At 41.4% G+C, this 20,865-nt stretch overlaps 1 protein-coding gene across 3 annotated transcripts in view; it reads right to left on the reverse strand.

The window, feature by feature from the left end:
- The window catches only part of MTUS2 (microtubule associated scaffold protein 2), a 404,860-nt gene that overhangs the window by 151,728 nt on the left and 232,267 nt on the right, over positions 1-20,865 (reverse strand). For all 3 annotated transcript variants that reach the window (XM_063103095.1, XM_063103094.1, XM_063103093.1), the window contains one exon: positions 11,119-11,217. In XM_063103095.1, coding sequence (XP_062959165.1) covers positions 11,119-11,217 — 99 coding nt within the window. The remainder of the gene's footprint in view (positions 1-11,118; positions 11,218-20,865) is intronic.

The following is a 20,865-nucleotide window of genomic DNA, read 5'->3' on the forward strand; positions in this document are numbered from 1 at the left end:
GGAGAGTCACCAGCAAACCCCAGGGAAAGAGGTGAATGAGTGCAGACCCATGACTTGGTAGCCCAACCCACAGGAGAAATTACACTGCCACACATGGTAGCACACCTGGGGGTGGGAGGCATGTATGCAGACCAGTTGACTGACTTTATTTGAGGAGAGACAGACATGGAACCCCCTGAGAGTGTAGAAACCCAAGATATCAAAATAAAGTAAGTAAGAAAATTCTCAATCACCACAAACTCATCCCCCAACCAGGGGAAGCAAGGATGCAGAAGGAGCTTCTGCCTGTAGGAAGTATGAAAGAGAAACCCTGTCCAGGGTCACCCATTCAAACTGAGCAGCTCCAGTATATGCCAGTGTACCCATCAGGGTTACAAAATGCTATCCAGTGTGACAACAAGCCTGCCCAAAGTCACCCACTCCAGTGAAAGAGCAACAGGACACTCAAGCACTTCTTCCAAGAACTTGAGGGCCTGCCCACATCCTCAATAAACCAACACAGTGTCACTAACATCAGCAAGGCATCACTAAATGCCCCAGAGCCTAGGCCATGGAGGCACTCACATGCAACTCTAACACTGAATGAGGCTGAAGTACCCACTTGGAGACTACACTACTGTGTCCACCCTACCCCAATACAAAAACACCCTATTCAACAGTCAATATAAAACACATGTATGGGAGAAACTACCTCTCCTCAAAGCCCAATCCAGTGTAACAGAAGAAGCAACTGCTCTACCAGATAGACAGAAATCAATGCAGAGATACTAGAAATACAAAAATATCAAAATGAAACAAAACAAAAAAACAGGAAAATATGACACCACCAAAGAATACAATAATTCTCAAGTACTAGACCACATTGAGCAGGAAACCCTTGAAATGACTGAAAAGAAATTCTGACCAACAATCTTAAGGAAACTCAATGAGATAGAAGAAGACTCAGTTAGAAGACACAATAAAATGAGACAAAGTACCCAGAAAGAAGAAGAAATTTATAAAGAGATTAACACCTTAAAAAAGAATGTAGCAGAAGGATTCATTCAGTGAAATAAAAAACACAATTGAGCGCTTAAGCAGCAGGTTAGAGCAGGTGGAAGAAAGAACTTCTGATCTTGAAGATGGTCTTTTCAAAATAATGCAGGTAGACAAAACAAAACAAAAATTTTTTAAAATGAGGAAAACCTAAGAGAGCTAGCAGACAACTTTAAGCATACTAACATCCAAATTATGTGTGTTCCGGAAGGGGAAGAGAAAGGAAAAGTCATTGAAAAACAATTCAATGAAATAATAATAGAAAACTTCTCATGTATAGGAAGAGGCATGGACCTTCAGATCCAGGAGGCTCAAAGATCCCCAAACAGATTCAATCCTGAAAAATCCTCTCCAAAACACATTAAAGTCAATTGGCAAAGCTCAAAGACAAAGAGAGAAACCCCAAAACAGCAAAGAGTAGCATCAATTCACCTATAAGGAAGTCCTCATCAGACTAACAGCAAACTTATCAACAGAAACTCTACAGACCAAAAGAGAATGCAATGATATATTCAAAATACTAAAAGAAAAAACTTCCATCCAAGAATACTATACCCAGCAAGGCTATCCTCCAGAAATGAGGGATAAACAATGTATTTCTCAGACAAACAAAGATTGTGGGAGTTCACCACCATAAGACCAGCCCTACAAGAAATCCTCAAGGGAGTTCTGCATCTGGAATCTGAAAAATGATAATCACTACCATGAAAAGACAAGAAAGAGAAAAACCCACTGGTAGAACAAAAATGTGAAAGAGTAAGAAACTATATCTTACCACTTCAAAAAACCAATAAATACCAAAGACAAACAATAAAAGGGGAAGAAAGGAACAAAACATATTTAAATAAAATAAAAATTCTATTTAAATAAAAAAAATTCTATCAAATAAAAATTGATAGAATGCCAGGAGTAAGACAATACCTTTCAATAACAACCATAAATGTAAACAGATTAAAGTCCTGCACTCAAAAGACACAGACTGACTGATTGTATTAAAAAGCTATACCCAACTATATGCTGTCTTCAAGAGACTCACCTTACCTGTAAAGACACACACAGACTAATAATGAAGGGATGGAAAAGATACATCAAATGAAACCAAAAATGAGCAAGAATAGCTATTCTTACATTGGAAAAAATAGACTTTAAAACAAAAAGCATAAAAAGAGACACAAAAGTTAATTACATAATGATAAAGGGATCTATCCAGCAAGAAGCCATAACAATCATAAATATATATGCACCCAACACCAGAGCCTGCAGATATATAAAGCAAACACTATTACACTTACTGAAAGAGATAGATCCCAAAATGGTAATAGCTGGGGACCTGAACACTTCTCTCTCAGCATTGGACAGATCATCTAGGCAACAAATCAACATAAAAACATGGGATTTAAACTACACTTTAGACCAATTGCACCTGGCAGATACCTAAAGATCATTTCATCCAACAACCACAAATACACATTCTTCTTATTAGCACATGGAACATTCTCCAGGATAGACTACATGTTGGGTCACAAATCAAGTCTCAAAAAATTTTAAAATACTGAAATCATTACAACTATCTTTTTAGACCACAAGGGATTAAACTAGAAATCAATAACAAGAGAAACACTGGAAACTATACAAATATATGGAAATTAAACAACATGCTCCCAAACGACCTAAGGGTCCAAGAAGAAATTAAACAGGAAATCAAAAAATTTCTTGAAACTAATGAAAATAAAGACACATCATACCAAAACCTGTGAGATATTGCAAAAGCAAACTAAGAGGGAAGTTTATAGCAATAAACACTTACATCAAAAGGAAAAAAGATCTCAAATAAACAACCTAACACAACACCTTGAAGGACTAGAAAACAAGAACAATCCAATCCCAAAATAAGTAGATGGAAAGAAAGAATTAAGATCAGAGCATAACTAAATGAAATAGAGACCCAAAAATGATACAAAAGATCAATGAAACAAAAAGTTGGTTTTTTGAGAAGATAAAATAGACATATCATTAGCTAGGCTAACAACAACAACAAAAAAAAAAAAAAAAGAGAGAGAGAGAAAGAAGACTCAAATAAATAAAACAGAAATGAAAAAGGAAATATTACAACTGATATCACAGAAAAATGAATCATTAGAGAATATTATAAACACCTATACACCAACAAATTTGAAAACCTGGAGGAAACAGATAAATTTCTGAACACATACTAATTAACAAGACCAAACCAAGAAGTTGAAAACCAGAACAGACCAAAAAACAGGCAACAAGATTGAAGAGGTAATAAGCAGTCTCCCAACAAAGAAAAGCCCTGGACCTAATGGCTTTACTGCTGAAGTCTACCAAACATTTAAAGAGGAATTAATCCCAATTCTTTTCAAACTGTTCCCAAAAATTGAAACACAGGCCATTCTGCTAAACTCATTCTACGAGGCCAGCATTATCCTGACACCAAAACCAAACAAAAATACACACAAACACACAAAAAGAAAACTACAGGCCAGTGTCTCTGAAGAACATAGACTCAAAAATCCTCAGCAAAATATTAGCAAACAGAATACAGCAAAACATCAAAAAAATTATATACCACGATCAAGTGGGATTCACTCCAGGATGCAAGGATGGTTCAAAATATGCAAGACAATAAACTCAATACACCACATCAACAAAATCAAAGATGAAAACCATATGATTATCTCAATAGATGCAGAAAAAGTATTTGACAAAATTCAACATCCCTTCATAATAAAGACTCTCAGCAAATTAGGTATGGAAGGAAATTGTCTCAAAACAATAAAAGCCATATATGTGAAATCCACCATTAATATGATCCTGAAAGGGAATAAGACAATGATGTCAACCTCACCACTACTGTTTAACATAGGAGGGAAGTACTAGCCAGAGCAATCACGCAAGAGAAAGAAATAAAGGGCATCCAGATTGGAAAAGATGAAGTTAAACTGTCCCTGTTGTAGATGACATGATCCTATATGTAGAAAAACCTAAAGACTCCACCAAAAAACTTTTAGAGCTGATAAACGATTTCAGTAAAGTTGCAGGATACAAAATGAGCATGTAAAAATCAGTAACATTTTTATACTCCAGTAATGAACTAGCAGAAAATGAAATCAGGAAAGCAAATGTATTTAGAATAGTTATTAAAAAAAAAAAAAAAAAAAAAAAAAAAAAACAAAAAACCAAAAACCTTGAATCAATTTACCAAGGATTTGAAAGATCTCTACAAAGAGAATTATAAATCATTGCTGAAAGAAATTAAAGAGGAATCAAAAAGATGGAAAAACATTCCTTGCTCTTGGATTGGAAGAACTAACATTGTGAAAATGTCCATACTACCCAAAGTGATTTATTGATTTCAAAGCAATCCCCATCAAAGTACCAATGACATTCTTCACAGAAATAGAAAAAAATCTTAACGTTCACATGTAACAACAAAAGACCCCTAATAGCCAAAGCAATTTTGAGGAAAAAAAAGCCAGAGGCATTGCATTACCTGTCTTCAAATTATACTACAAAGCTAGAGTAACCAGAACAGCATTGTCCTGGCAAAAAACAGACACTTGGACTGATGGAACATAATTGAGAAACTAGAAATCAACCCACATACTTACAGCCAACTGATCTTTGACAAAAGCAATAAGAACATACATTGAGGAAAAGACTACCTCATCAATAAATGGTGCTGGGTGAACAGAACATCTGTATGCAGAAGAATGTAACTAGACCTGTACTTCTCACCATATACCAAAATCAACTCATAAGAATTAAAGACTTAAAAATAAGACCTTGAACTATAAAACTCCTAAGAGAAAACATAAGGGAAACACTTTAGAAAGTAGGACTTGGCAAAGACTATGAATAAGACCCCCAAACCACATGAAACAAAAGAAAAAAAATTTTTAAATGGGATTATATCAAACTAAAAAGCTTCTGCAGAACAAAAGAAACAGTTAACAGAGTGAAGAGACAACCTACAGAATACATCTGACAAGAGATTAATATCCAGAATATAAGAAACTCAAATAACTTAACAGTAAAAAAAGAAATAATCTGATTAAAAAGCAGGCAAAGGCACTGAATAAGCATCTCTCAAAGGAAGACATACAAATGGCCAACAGGCACACGAAAAAATGCTCAACATAACTAAACATCAGGTAAATGCAAATCAAAACCACAATGAGATATCATCTCATCCCTGTTAGTCTGGCCATTATCAAAAACACAGAATAACAAATGCTGGTGAGGATGCAGAAAAAGGGAAACCCTCCTACACTGTTGGTGGGGCTGTAAATTAGTGCAGCCATTATAGAAAACTGTATGGATGTTCCTTAAACAACTTCTGATAGAACTGCCATATGATCCAGCAATCCCACTGCTGGGTATATACCTAAACGAATGGAAATCATCATGTCGAAGGGACACCTGCACTCCCATGTTTATTGCCATTCCATTTACAATAACCAAGAGTTGGAACCAACTTACATGTCCATCAAAAGACGACTGGATAAGGAAAATGTGATATATATACACAATGGAATATTACTCAGCCATAAAAGAGAATGAAATTCTGCCATTTGCAGCAACATGGATGAACTTAAAGAAAATTATGTTAAGTGAAATCAGCCAGGCACAGAAAGAGAAATACCTCATGTCCTCACTCATAAGTGGGAGCTAAAAATAAACAAAGAAATAAAGAAAGATGCAACAATTCATTGAACTTTCAAAAGGAGAGAACAGAACTGAGGCCACCAGAGATGGGAAAGGGGGAGGGGAAAGGGGAGTTATTGAGAAATTGGTAAAGGGCCACAAAAAATGATAACATTGTATAATGCTGAACATACTAATTATTCTGATTTGGGCATCACATATTGCACACATGTATTACGTATTCAATGCTGTACCACGCAGATATGTACAATCCATTATGTTTCAATAAAAAATAAAATATAATAAAAAGTAAAAATATATATAAAAAAGAGATTTGCTTGGTATGGAAAACCCCCACCAATCTGGTGTCAGAAGTGTTGTGAATAAATGAATAGGGTTTTCTTTTATTACCTGAAGTATGTTCTCCAACCACAATGGAATTAGAAATTAGAAATCATAATAGAAAGATCTCTGAAAAGTCCCCAAATACTTGTAAACTAAGCAACACACTTCTAAATAATCATGGGTTAAAGAAGAAATCAAAAAGAGAAAGTTGAAAATATTGCGAACTCAATGAAGATAAAAATCCAATATATCAAAATTTGTGGATTGCAGCTAAAGCAGTATCTACAAAGAAATTTATTGTACTGAAGACATACTTTAGATCAGAAGAAAGACCTCAAACTAATGACATCAGCTAATTAAATCCAGTGTAAACAGAAGCAGAGAAATAATAAGAATCAAAATCAGTTGTATAGGGCTGGTTCCGTGGCTCACTCGGGAGGGTGTGGCACTGGTAGCTCTGGGGCCACGGGTTCGGATCCTGTCTGGGGATGGCCGGTGCAATCACTGGGTGGATGACACCATGCCGAGGGTTGCGATCCCCTTATCGGTCAAAAAAAAAAAAAAAAAAAAAAATCAGTTGTATATCCTTAGGAAAAAAAGAAATTTAAACCCGATCTGAGATTATATACAAAAATGAACTCAAATGAGTCACAGACTTAAATGTAAAATCTACAACTTTAGATCTTTTAGAAGAAAAAGCAGAAAATCTTTAAGACTTTGGGTTATGCAAATATTTTTCCATGAACACCAAAAACAAGGTCCATCAAAGGAAAAAAAAATCCTGAATTGGACTTCCTTAAAATTAAGAAAATCTACTCTTCAAAAGACACTGTTAAGAGAATGAAAAACAAGTCATAGACTGTGGGGAAAAAAATGTATATGACATGCTGATAAAAGAATTACATCCAGAATGTGTAAGAACTCTCAAAATTCAATAATAAAAAAAAAAAACGGATTAAAAAAATCGCAAAAGATATAAATAGACTTTTGATCAGAAAAGATATACTGCTGTCAAGTAAATACAAATAACAGAGAATGATGCTCAATACCACAACCTCATTAGTTACCAGGGAAAGGCAAATTAAAATGACAATGATACCATGACACACCCATTAGAATGTCTGAAATTAAAAAGACTGACTATACCACGTGTTGGCAAGGATGTGGAAGAACTGGAACTCTCATTCATTACTGTTGGGAATGTGATATGGAACAACCACTTTGAAAAGAATTCGGCACATTTTTAAGAAGTTGATGGAGTTTGGATGTGTTGTCCCCTCCAAAACTCATGTGGAAATTTGATCTCCAATGTGGCAGTGTTGGAAACTGACAGAGTCATGGGGTGGATCCCTCATGAATGGATTAATGCTCTCCCTGGGGGAGGGGGGATTAATGTGTGAGTTCTTGCTCTATTAGTTTCCGCGAGAGCTAGTTGCTTAAAAAGACCTGGCACCTTCTCTCTCTCTTTTGCTTCCTCTTGCCATGTGATCTGCTTGTATCTGCCAGCTGCCTGCCACTTTCCGCCATGAGTAGAAGCAGTCTGAGGCCCGTGCCAGGTGCAGCTGTCCCAGAATCGTAAGCCAAAAAACCTCTTTTCCTTATAAATTTCCCAGTCTCAGGTATTTCTGTTATAGCAACACAAAACAGACTAAAACAGAAGTTAAACATATAGTTACCACATGACCCAAGAGAAATGGAAGCAGATGTTCTCTTGCTTGAAGTGATGGTTTCACACGTGTGTACACATGTCAAAACTCCTCAAGTTCTACACTGTAAATATGAGTCGTTCAGCATTTGTTAATTATACCACAATAAAGATGTATTAAAATTATAGTGCCACATACTCTCTTTTGTTTAGTATTTTCTTGATAAAAATATTTTCATCCTTTTACTCTCAACTTTTTGGTATTTTTATGTTTTAGGTGTATACTTTGGAAACATTCAAAAGCTAGATTTTACGGTATACAATATGCACTCAATAAATACTTTTTGACTGTTCAGTAAATGAATGCAGTCAGGTCATCTCAGTCACTATTTAGTGTAGAGAATTTAGTTCACATACATTCATTATGACATATTTGAGCTCATTTCTAATTTTCATTCTTTCAGTTGATCCCATCTCTCTCCCTCCCTTCCTTCCTTCTTCCTTTTTCCCTCTTTTGCCTCTGTTTGTATTGATTACATTTTTTCAAACCCCTCATTCTACCTTTTTCCCCTCTACTGGATCAGAATCATACACCTTATTTTATGGGTTATCCTAGAAATGTTAACAAATATTTTAACTTAAGTCTTTACTACACAATATTTTTACTATCTTCTCCTAGAATATAAGGACCTTAATCACTATGGCTTATTTCCTTGTGTGTATAATAATTTCACATTTTATTCTGCTAAGTGGCCACAGATACTGCAGCAGTTGAAACCGAATTTTCAGACCACAGGGATAGCGTGGATTCCAGCTCTTAAATCGCTGCAGGGCAGACTTGTGCTTACAGGTTCCTAGGGAGGGCTTGTCCTTGTCGCCCACCTTCTCTCAGAGCCAGAGCCACGATAGGCAGGCTGCTGCAGGGTGAGTTTTCTTTTCTTCCTAGTTCATCCAGCAAGGCTGTTGCCCTTTACAGATTCCAGATTTATGCAGGGCCCTTGGATCTATCTCCCCTCCTATTTAGGTACCAGGCTTTGTCTCTGGACCTTCACATGTGTTCCTTTGACCTATTTTCTACATATTTTTAATTAACCAGAAATTTTCCCCACCCCTGGCCTCTTTTTATTTTTATTTTTATTTTTAAACTTTTATTGAATCATAATTGCTTACACATATTTTGGGGGTTCAACGTTGACATATGTTGATCAAATCAATATTACTTGCATATATATTGTTACAAATCATACTTATTCTTTATGCCCCTTGTACAATCTCTCCCCATACCCCCTCCCTCCCCCCTCCCACCACCGATAACCCTAGATTTCTTCTCTCCTTCTGAAAGAGCAATGGTTGCTCTGTTGATTTGATGGCTAGATGATCTGTCCAATGCAGAGTTGTGTGTTCAGGTCCCCCAATATTATCATAGAGCAGATGCTACTTCTGTCTCTCTGGAATGGGCTTTGTGGAGAGAGACATCCTTTTTTCTTTGGTCTCTGCAGGTGACTCTCCTTGTGTCAATGCACTCCAGTGGCTGGCGGACCATCTGCGTGGTGGTTGTGGCGTCTAGCTGCTTTTGCAGCAGCTGTGGTTATTGTGGTGGCTGTGGTGGGCCACTCACATGGAGGTGATGTTTTTGGCATGCTCCTTACCTAATTGCTGGTGGCTCTAGGCTCCATACCTCAGGACCCAGGTGGGCCCCAATGGGTACTCTATTTTTTCTTTCAGTTCTGTGTTGGATTATTTGCTGTTCCCACCACTTAAACTCTGCACTGGAACTAATTTGTTGTCCTTTGCTTCCTTCTAAAGTGGGGGAACTTCCTGTGGGGACCAGTACTTGAGCTCTGTGGTTGAGTTAAATCACTGCTTTGCTGCTGATTCCCTGGGGAAGGCTTTTTGTGCAGCTCAGGTTTTAATAGTTGACTTAAAAGGTACTTCCCATTCTAGTGAAATCTGCTGCACCCGGGTTGTGTAGAAACTCTGGTCTGAGCCTGAGTCTTTTCATCAAACTGCACCCCATACAATTCTATATTCCTGACCAGTCTCCTCTGAGTGGTCCTGCACTGATTGGGAGGCAGATCAGCTGTGCCCCAGTGTTCCCCGGGTTGGCCCGTCTCCCCCACTGCCCGTGCTCCAAACACTTCCCACGGGACGGGCTGTGCTCTGATCCCTTGCGATGGCTCACCAGCCTCTGAGTGGCTCCTTTATTTCATTTGTTGTGGTTCCTCAGTCCTATGTGGGTCCACGGGCACCCTATTAGCGATATTGCTGGCCTGGGAGCCACCAAGGCCCTCTTCTCCCCTGCTGCCTTCAAGCACCTTCATCCAAAGTGCACAGCTGTGGCTTTTGCCAGCTCCTGCTCTGCCGCAGCAGCTCCAGCCTGGAAATGGCTGGGGCTTGAAATAGCCAGAGCTGTTTTTTCTTTGTCTCATCACAACTTTTCCTGCCTTCATGGACTCCACAGGTCTCTCCTCTTCTCCTGAGCTCTAGCAGCCCAGCTTGGCTGTCATTGCTTTTTTAATAGTTGTAAATTAGTTGATTTGTGGGAGAGAGTGATGCTGGGGACCATCTATTCCACCATCTTGACCGGAAGTGTTAATCAGAAATTTTAATAGGCTCTCTAGTCTCCAAGTTTTCAGATTAATGGCGACTAGAATGCAAGTGTGGGATTCAGATTGCCTGGGTTCAAACCGATGCTCTATTTATTACTTGGGACTTTAGGCAAATTAATGAAAATCTCTATACCTCAGTTTCTCCACATGTAAGGGGAAGGGCAATAATAGCACCTGTCTCACACAGTTGTTGTGGGCATTAATAAATTAATATACTTAAAGAGCTTAGGATAGTACCTAAGTAAGAGATCAAACAACAGCTGCTATCATAGCCACTATTTTTGTATTTAAAGAAAATGTTTTGAGCTTATATGGTATACTATTCTACTAAGGGGTTAATGTTTTACAATATGAATACTGATAATAAAGAATTTCCAACTTTCAAGAGACATCACATAGCTTAATCATATCTGACTGTAAATAAATGGTTTCCTCATTGACAAACTGACAAAAAATTTGATATCACTGTCTTTATTTTTCTTTGTTTCAGAAAGTACTATTTCTTGAGGTTAGATCTTCAAAGTCTGTTTTTCAATTGTAAATTACTTCTATATGCTGTCAGGAGAGTAGATACTCCTACACAAAGAAGATTCTCCCACCTAAACGTAGCATCACATCTTGTGTTTTTTAAGATAAAATGATGCCAACAGCTGGTTCATTTCATCTAGAGTCAGAAAACATCAGCATATGTATGTCAAGCTCTGAAACAATCATACACACAACATGGGCTCTTATTGCTCCATTAATGACATTTGAATAAGATAAATTCCAAGTTTAAGTCTTCTCCCCAAACAATACATCATATGTCTTAAATACCTGGTGAATGAAGCTTGGTTGATGAAGCTGCTGTTCTCTTAGGAGATGAAACAGCAGGTTTATTAGCATCTTGATCTTTTTGTGCTTCTTTCTTTGTTCCTATGTATAGTTTGAAAAGAAAAATAGAAAGAAAGAAAGCTAGTTAAAATCAGAACAGTCACATTAATTGTTTGTGGAAAGGGCAGCGTAACAAAGATAAACAGAACAACAAACAACATTTGGATGATTTGTTGCTATGGTCACCACGCCCTGTGCTTGAGGAAGGACAGGCTGGTCTAGCAAAGGAATTCAGTTCTAAGTGGTCAGGTGTCTCTGATTTGATGGAAGACGCCCCCTTTGCTGGATATCGGTGGCACCCCAATGACCCTGACAAACCATCTGGGAATTAAAATTTTAGCCACCAACTCAGTCTGCCTGCTTCTCTCTGCTGAAACCAATTTTCAGAAGACAGGGAAGGAAGCTGTAGCAGAATATAACTGCTAATGACTTTAGCATCATCCAGAGCCAAGCCACATGGGACACGGTCTGAGTCTAATTAATTTCCACGCAGCTGGCCCACAGAGGTGACCTAGAGAGCCTTTTAGCTCTCTTGGCAGCAGCTGAGACTTGGTGAAACTTGCTGCCAGAGCTGGCCCAACAGAAGGGATAACCTGAACGTGGGTGGGCAGTAGCTAAGAATAGCATGCGGATGCTCCTCAAAGTATGTCCGAGGGCATGCGGGGCACAGCGCGGCCCATCCCTCGCCTGCTAGGCACAACACTCACCTTCGCTTCACCTTTGCCAGAGAGTCAAAGAACAGCAGATGGAAGATTAGAGAAATAACACAGACCTAGACATACCCAGACCCACCGCAGCTTCAGCACCCGGCTATGTCATTTCACAAACAAAGCTTGGCGGTTGTTCCTTCAATTCAGAACATGAAGGTCCTCCCAACCCCCGAAACCCTGTGACTTCACTCCTCTTTCCAGAGGTAACCAGTGCTAGCAATTTTATTCTCCCAGATCTTTTTTCAGGTATTCATAAATATATACACATATTAAAATCCAGCTATTAGTTAAGTAAATGAATCAAACACTACAATTTCTTTTTACCTACCCATGCTTTTTTGAGATCTTTTTTCATATCAGTGTATTTATAGATCTTTTTAAAACTGCCACATCATACTAATGGGCAAAGATGGGTCATAATTCATTTTACCATCCTCCTATGAATGAATGTTTAGATTGTTTGCAAGTTTTAGCTATTAAAATCACTGAATGTGCTTCAATAAACATTCTTCTATTTGTTTCTTTGTGCACATATACCAGTATCTTTAGAAGACAAATGCATAGAAGTACTTTTGCTGGGTAATGAGTCTACTCTTTTGCAATACTGCTAGACACAATCCAATTGTTCACCAAAAGGATTGACTAATTCATACTCCAAAACAACAACGTATGAGAAACAGCTCCCTACATGCCCACAATCTAGAGACATTAAAGTCTCAATCATTTAATTTTTGACAGACACCAAGAGTCTTTTCATACTGGCCATATGTCTTTCTTTGTAAATTGTTTAATGAAACCCTTTGCCCATTTTTCTTATTGATATGTAGGAACTCTTTATTTATTCTGGATAACAAATCTTTACCTCCTATATACATTATATTTGCCAACCTCTCACTTTTTAAAATTTACAGTATCTTTCATTGCATGGTCTTTTAAAATTTTAATGTTCCAATATATCAATTTCCCCCTTTACAAGCTTTAAAAGTGCTATTATAGATTTATACATATGTTTGCATGCAAAAGTATGCATGTGTGTGTCCATAACATTGGGGGCAAGGGTCAGGCATGTGGAGAGGGAGGCAGGTATTTGGGTGAAATCTCCCCTCTCTTCTTTGGCCTGATTGGGTGACCACACTTCCCCAGCTCCATTGGACCTGCCTCACCCACTCTCCACCCTTGCCCACTGGCCTTCTGCTGTTCTACCACGCACCTGCCATCAGCTCCTCTGTTGTACTTGTCTTTAAGCACACTGTTTTAGTCTTGTTAATTGAACTCTTCCAAGGCCTGCATTCTCTTTTGTCTTTCTCCTCCCATACTCCTTTCCCCTCTGCTCTTCATATGCTTTGTGGCATTTAGTTAGCATACCCTCTGTCTTTCACAGCTCAGTGACACCATCATTCACTCACTGTGCTCAGGCCAGAAACACTGGGAGGCACCTTGATTTATTTCTTTGATGCCCTCATATTTGGTTCATCAGCAAAGCTTGTCAGCTCTCCTCCCAGAAAGCTCCTGTGTCTGACGACTTCCCTCCCTCCACTGCTTCTGCAGGTTCCACATACCATCATCTCTTCCACCTCCTTCTACAGCCTCCCACCTGGCCTTTGCTCCCACTCTTACCCTCTACAGCTCATTCTCCCACAGCAACAGATCAATTACTTAAATCTAAGAGCAAGTCACTTCCAACCTCAAACCCCACCGTTATCTTCGCAGACACTCAAGCTCCCTCCCATGCCTACAAGGCCCTACAGACCAGTGCTGTCCCATAGAGATAGAATGTGAGTCACTCTGTAAATTTAAATATCCCAGTAATAACATTTAAACAGTAATAATTAATAAGTAATAATATATTTTATTGACCCCAATATATCCAATATCATTTCCATATCTGGCACCGGTTACATTCCCAGTGCTCCATAACCACTGGTGGCCAATAGCCACCCTATTGGATGGTGCGGACCCAGATGACCTCACAGACACACTAACCTCAATCTACTCCTTTCCCCGCCCTCCGCCACACTGCCAGCCTTGCTGGTCCTTGTGCATGTCACACTTCCCTCCATGTTGGGCACGGGTGCTGGAGTTCTGCACGGAGGAGTCTTCCCCCAGACCGTAAGCTGACTTATGCACGTGGCTCACTCATGCACTGGTTCAGGACAAATGCTGTCCCTTCAATATAGCTAACACTGCCCTCCTGCCATCTGCCACTCCCCTTTCACTTGCTTCATTCTTCTTTACAGAATTCATTCAAACCTTATCTTCTCTGCTCCATTACAACTATTCTACTTTCCCCCTTTTTAGGATATGACCTTTGATTCATACTTCATAAAGGAAAAAAGCAGTTGTTAAATGGAAAACTCCTTCAGACTATAGGCTCCTCACTACATAAAAATCTATGTATACTCCTGTTTGTTATCTGCTTTCTCCACTGGAACACAAACTTCAACCAGATGGCCATGCCCTTCCCTGGACAGCGTGGTCATTCAGCATGTGCCCTCCAGCTGCCTCCCCCCACACCAAGTCCCTTTCAAAGGAGGTCTCCCCAGGCATTTTAGGGCAAATGGGATGCTGGAACTTCGAGGTCTTAGAAACCCGGCCCCCCACTCCACTCCACTGAAGTCAGAGGCACCCCTCAGTGTACCCAATATATGGCTAATCTCACCCTTTTATTCCTTCCTTCTGCTTTGATTTTAGATACCAATAAATATAAAAAGACACTGGGACTGCTGGGAGCTGAAAGGGAAACGCTGAAGTTCAAAAATCTACATTAAATATGACGTTTCATATTTTAGAGGAAAACTAAACAGTAATATTTATTTAGCCTTTTGGTGTTTTCCGTTCAGCTTTCAAAAATCTGCAGCCTCTATCAAAAATTTAAGTGTTGGTAGCTTTAACCCTACTACAATTCCACTTCTACAAATCTCTCTTTGAAACACTTCTGCAAGTGTGCAAAGACTTTTCTTCAAAGAGACTTACTACATTATTCACAATAATAAAGATGCGTAAAGAGCCAAAATGCACATTGGGAAATGGTTAAGTAAATTCTGGTATATCCAAACCATTTTGTCCTATGCGGCCATTAAAAAGAATGAGGTAGCTTTATATAGCACTGACATGGAAAGACGTCCGTGATAAATAAAAAATCTAGTTGTTGAACAGTATGCATGGTATTATGCCATCTTTATAACACAAAATATCATCTATAGTATGGTCTTAAATATGTAAAAAGAGCTGAAAAACAGGCATTAAACTTTTAACAGTGGTCACTTCTGAGCAGTAGGATTGACGGGCTTTTACTTTTTACTGGAATATGCATTTTTTAAAGGATGATCACACATTATTTGTATAGTAAAGAATAAACAAAAATAAAAGGAGAGAAACCAAAGCCTAAATGAAAATTTGTCTGATCCATGAAAGGATAAGGGGAGGGGAGACCTGTTTACTCCAAGCAATCCTTCAGGAATAACTTGGATGGAAAGTTTCACCCTCCCTCCACTGATAAACCCAGCTGTCCAAACACAAGGCCACGGGAAACTGGGTGGTCCTGGGAATTCCTGACGGACGGCACAGGGCACAGAGAATTACAGCGATTAGTCAAGACTTTCCGTTCTTGTAGTTTTCTTGTAAACTAGATTCAGCCTAAGGTTTTGAAGTCACCATAAGCTTTCATTTAACTCTAGGAGATCTCTGAGTGTCTAGCAATGCCAGTGCGGTCCGGGGTCTCCTGGTTTTCCTATTGCCCTCGGGCCCTCCTCTCAGCCTCCTGCGGCGCCACCTCCTTTCCCTACACAAAGGGGCCCAAGACGCTTCCTCTGCCTTCCCCCGTCCAGTCTTCTGGGTGAGCTCGTCCGCTCAACACGCGCACACCACCGACTTATATACACCAAAGACTACAAAAGCTGTTAACCCCAATCCCATAGGCCCGGACACCTCTCCTGGGGACCTGCTTCCAGTGGTTCACTAGACGTTGTCGCTTACCTACTAGATAACAAAATTACCATGCCCTGAATGGAACTAATTAGCTTCCTCTCAAACCCACTCCTGCATTTTCTTTAGTCTGTCGTTCCGCCTCCACTGAAACCAGAAACCAATCGGCGCACGTCCTGCCGTCGGTCAGTCTCCCCGCCCCGCCCCTCGCGGCTCCTCCCCTCCCCACCCCCCGCGGCTCCTCCCCGTCTCCCGCACGTCCTGCCGTCTGTCAGTCTCCCCGCCCCGCCCCCCGCACGTCGTGCCGTCGGTCAGTCTCTCCGCTCCGCCTCCCGCGGCTCCTCCCCGTCTCCCGCACGCCCAGCCATCCGTCAGTCTCCCCGCCCCGCCCCTCGCGGCTCCTCCCCGCCCCCCGCACGTCCAGCCGTCGGTCAGTCTCCCCGCCCCGCCCCCCGCGGCTCCTCCCCGCCCCCCGCACGTCCAGCCGTCCGTCAGTCTCCCCGCCCCGCCTCCCACGGCTCCTCCCCGTCTCCCGCACGTCCTGCCGTCGGTCTCCCTGTCCCGCCCCCCCGCGGCTCCTCCCCGTCTCCCGCACGTCCAGCCGCCCGTCAGTCTCCCCGCCCCGCCCCTCACAGCGCCTGGATCCGGCCCTGTGTTCCTTCTCTCTACGTTAGCACAGTCCTCCTTCCTTTCCTGCTGCGACAACTACAAACACCTCCTCAGTGGTTTCTCCGTCGTGCCTTGCCGCTGCATCTTTACCTGACTCGCCCTCCTTTGCACTGCCAGAACGACCTTCCTCCGTCTTTAACCGGATCACAAGGCTTCCCGTGGTCGTCAGTAGGAAGTACCCACTCCTTGCGTGGGATCAGCAGCCCCCAGGACCTCATTTTCTCCACCACTGCCCCAGCTGATCCGCGCACCTTCCTTCCAGCCCTGCGCTGTTTCCTCAGGCTGGAAGACTCTGCTTCTCCCGTGTCTGCCTGGCCTGCTCCTGATGAACCTCAAATTCAGCTCCTCTCTCTTCCCTGAAGCCTTCTGTGTCAGTTTCCTGTTGCTGTGGTTGAAAATTACCACACTTTTAGTAGTTTAAAACAAACACAGATTCATTCTCTTACAGTTGTGGGGGCAGAAATCTGAAGTCAGTCTCACTGACTGCGGAAGTTGCGGAAGTCAGCGTGTCGGCAGGGCTGCTTCCTTCTGGAGAATCCAGGGGAGGACTGTTTCCTCGCCCTTGTCAGCTTCGACTGACTCCTGCATTCCTTGGCTTGTGGCTCCTTCCTCCATCTTCCAAGTGCATCAGTCCAGTCCCTGTCAATGTCATCTCCTCCTCTCCCAACTCCTCCCACCTCCCTCTTAATAAGGATGCTTATGATTACATTGGGATCACCCAGTAAATCCAGCATAATCTCCTCACCTTGAAATCCTTAACTTAATCACATCTGCAAAGTCCCCTTTGCCACATAAAAGTAATATCCATATGATCTGTAGATTAGTACATGGACATATTTAAAGGCCGTTATTCAGCCTTCCACACCTTCCCCATCTGACTGAATGAATAAATGAGGAAACTCTTTTTACTCCTAAAAAAGACACTAATTCCTTGGTCTCTATTAGCTTTCTGAATCCCTGACATTTGTGAAGTTTTCCTAACTTCCTTGACTCTTCTTAAATAGCAGTCTTGCCTTAGACCCCATTCAGCTGGCCCTGTTTTTTCCCCCAATGCAGACTCTATGCCTCTAGTGCATGTCTCGTGTTTGGCCCCAGCAGCTTCTTTAACAACCCCTGCTGACTTTTGGGGAACCAGCCCTTCCTTCTCTCAGTCCATGTGGTTAGATGTTTATTACGAATGCTCAAAGCAAAGCCCACTTACACAGGAATCGTGAGAATGCAGCTCGGCCCTAAAGCCTCCCAATCAAGAATGATGGCTCCCTCTGAGAATGAGGCTGTCACCTCAAATGACAGTAGATAATTTGGAATCCTTATGGGGCACATATAATGAAGAAAAATAGATTTAAGATAATGGGTAGAAGGTTATACACTTTTTTAATGAAAAGAAATAAGCACATCAAAATAAATCAAAGAAAATGTTGACAGGCTCATACAATAGGCTGCAAATTCCTGCAAGTAAAATCTCAGTATAAGTAAGAAAAGATAAGAAACTAGAAAGGATAAAGAAATATACAAAGCACCAGACTTTATCCTTCATCCATCTAATGCTCTTGCTTCACACGCCGAGAAAGTGGATGGAGCACGGCCAACCCTGCCCCTGGCCAATAGCCCTGCGCCCAGACAATGAACTGAACTGTAGAGCCAAGATGGAGAGAAGCAAGAATGAAATACAAATGTGGCAACAGTGCAAGCAATGATTATCGTACCATTGTAACTGGAAGGAGGCGAATGGAAAAACTGAGTGATGTAATCAGGAAATAGGGATTCTGGTGCCACTCACAAGACAAATTGAATGGGAGAATATTTCAAGGTAAGATTTATAGGGATTGACCAGAATGAAGAAAAGAAACATTATCTAGATAAGAATATATCAAATAAAAGAGAAACCTGGATGGGTTATAAATTAGAGAGAAAATGCACTCAGAGGAGTTAGGTACAAGGACAAGAGGAAAAAGAAACAGTTTTTAGCTGCCAATGGTAATTTTTAAAAAATCATCAAAAGGAATGTTTGATATTAGAGGAGAACTAAGTTCATGAGGGGAACAATCTGAATATGGGATATACTTGAAAGGAATTCGGATTTTAACCTACTTATGATTCATTCCTAACAACCACTTATTGCATGCACAAACGTAGACACTGTAGCTGGGAGTATAAGGAGAGAAAGGGAAGTCTCTGTCCAAGACAGGCCTCATTACTCCCTGGAGTAAGACTTAGGAATAATCCATTCTGAAGATTGTTATAAAAAGGTAAGGATAGCAGAGTGAAGATATATTTTTGGGGGGGTTTGGGGGGGGTTGGCGGCAGGCCAGTACGGGGATCCGAACACTTGACCTTGTTACCATCACCACATTGTAATTAAGCGAGCTAACCAGCCAGCTAGAAGTGGTTTTTTAACATACACACTGAATGTGTAAAAGATTTGTTAGCTCCCTCCCCCAATAAATTCACAGATTCATTCATTATTAAGCACCAAGTGCTCATCAGGTGCTGTCCCAGGAAAGACAGACGTGTGAGCTGTCATAGAGTTCACATTTTTGTGGAGCATATTTAGCATAAACATTTATAAATGCCGGGTACCAGGCTGCAGTTGCTTCTGTGCATATTATTTCACTTTACCCCCTCCAAGCTCTGTGGGTATTATTGGTGTTATTACTTTGCAAATGGAAAGACTAAGGTATGGCGGTTGTAACATGTCCACGTTCACCTGTGCGTGGCTGAGCAGACTCTGAACCTGTGGCTTCCTGTCTCCCTCTAGCCTGCATTTCACTGCACCGCAGTGGCCTCCGTGAGTCCTGAGGAGTAACGAGTTATGTCGCCTGCTGCCCTCCAGCACCAGGAAGCATGAAGACTCCAGGTGAGCCTGACTCCAAATGAAGGGAAGATAGATGCAGCACACGTGAGAAAGCTCAGAGGAGAGCAGGGGCCGGGGAGAGGGCAGGAGAGTGCGGATGATGAAGGCCTTCTATTTCGGTCTGTCACAGAGAGACCACGGAATGGCTCAAGCCACTTGTTTCCAATGCTGAAGGCCAGCGAATCCCAACATCTTTTCCATCCCTGGCCCCACCACCCTCTCTCTGACCCTTATTCCTCACTGTGTGGAGCTCTTCATTCCTTTGATAAAAAACCTCCCTTTTCTACTTGTGTCCTCAACCTCTCTCGCAGCAGTCGTCTCAAATGGTTGCCACTTGTCCTTTTCCTCTTCATCCAATTAATGTCTGGGTCAGGCATTCTCCTTCAAATTCTCTAATATCCTGCTGGAACTTGAAGCCCTCACACCTGTGTAAAGCCCCCTTTCCTTGCGGGTTCCAAGGCTCTGGCTGGCCTAATCTAATGCTGTTCCCTGCTGTCACCTACGGCATGGTTCCTGTTCCTAACTTACGTCCAGGTTCAGTCTCCTCTTTACCCTCAGGCTCTGCCATCATCCTGGTAAATGTCAATTACCCCACAGATAACTCATCTAGCATCCCAGACTTTCAGTCCTTTGAAACCTGCAACTCCTAAGGCGCACCTTTAGTCAGGATCCATAGACATCGCCTTGGACCTTGTTATCACCTTGAACTTTACCTCTGAAATTTACATACCCCACTTTCTGGGCACAACCTTCTATCCTCCAGCCATCTCGCTATGTTACCAGTCTCCATCATGTCATTTCTCTGATCTAGGCCACCAATCTTTTTCCCCCAAACCACAGGTTCCTCTGTCTTCACCTCGTTTCCTATTATTCTAAAGTTTACCCCTTGTCCTTCACTTTTATCACCCTCATGGCCACAGAGACAAACAGAAACCACCATGGTCATAACTGTCTGCAGAGTCCAACCCTGGCTTAATCCAGCTGTCATTTTCCTCTAGTCCAGCTGAGATAGAAGGTGCTCAGTTTCCATGGGTTTGGGTCACAGGACACACCTCTGGGTTTCAAGCCACTCCCCAAGGTTTCAGGCCCCTCCTCTGGGCTCTCCCCTAGAGGAGAGTTACTGCTGCTAGTTAGACCTATTTTCAGCACCAACATGGAGAAATTAAGACCACAAGGGGCTGGCTTATGCAAATCCAGTGGCTGGGCATGCTCAATGGTGAGGGGTTATATAACCCTAGTAGCTGAGCATGCTTAGCGGAAGGGAGTTTATCCTTTGAATGACCTCCCACTAGAGATGCTAAAGAGCACAGAGTATTCTTGAAGATGTCTGGTGCATGTGATAGAATTTGACCAATAAACATGCCCTGAAAGGAGACCAACTGAGCAGATATGAGACTATGTTACACAACAGGGAACCAGCCCCTTAACTGAGTATTCATTAGATAGCATGAATATGTATTAGATAGCAGAACTATAAAAGTTGAATCCCGGCAGAATGTGGGGTTGTTGCTCACTTCCCTGGGGCCAACCCGC

Source organism: Cynocephalus volans, chromosome 7, assembly GCF_027409185.1.
Source record: "Cynocephalus volans isolate mCynVol1 chromosome 7, mCynVol1.pri, whole genome shotgun sequence".
Lineage (NCBI taxonomy): Eukaryota > Metazoa > Chordata > Mammalia > Dermoptera > Cynocephalidae > Cynocephalus > Cynocephalus volans.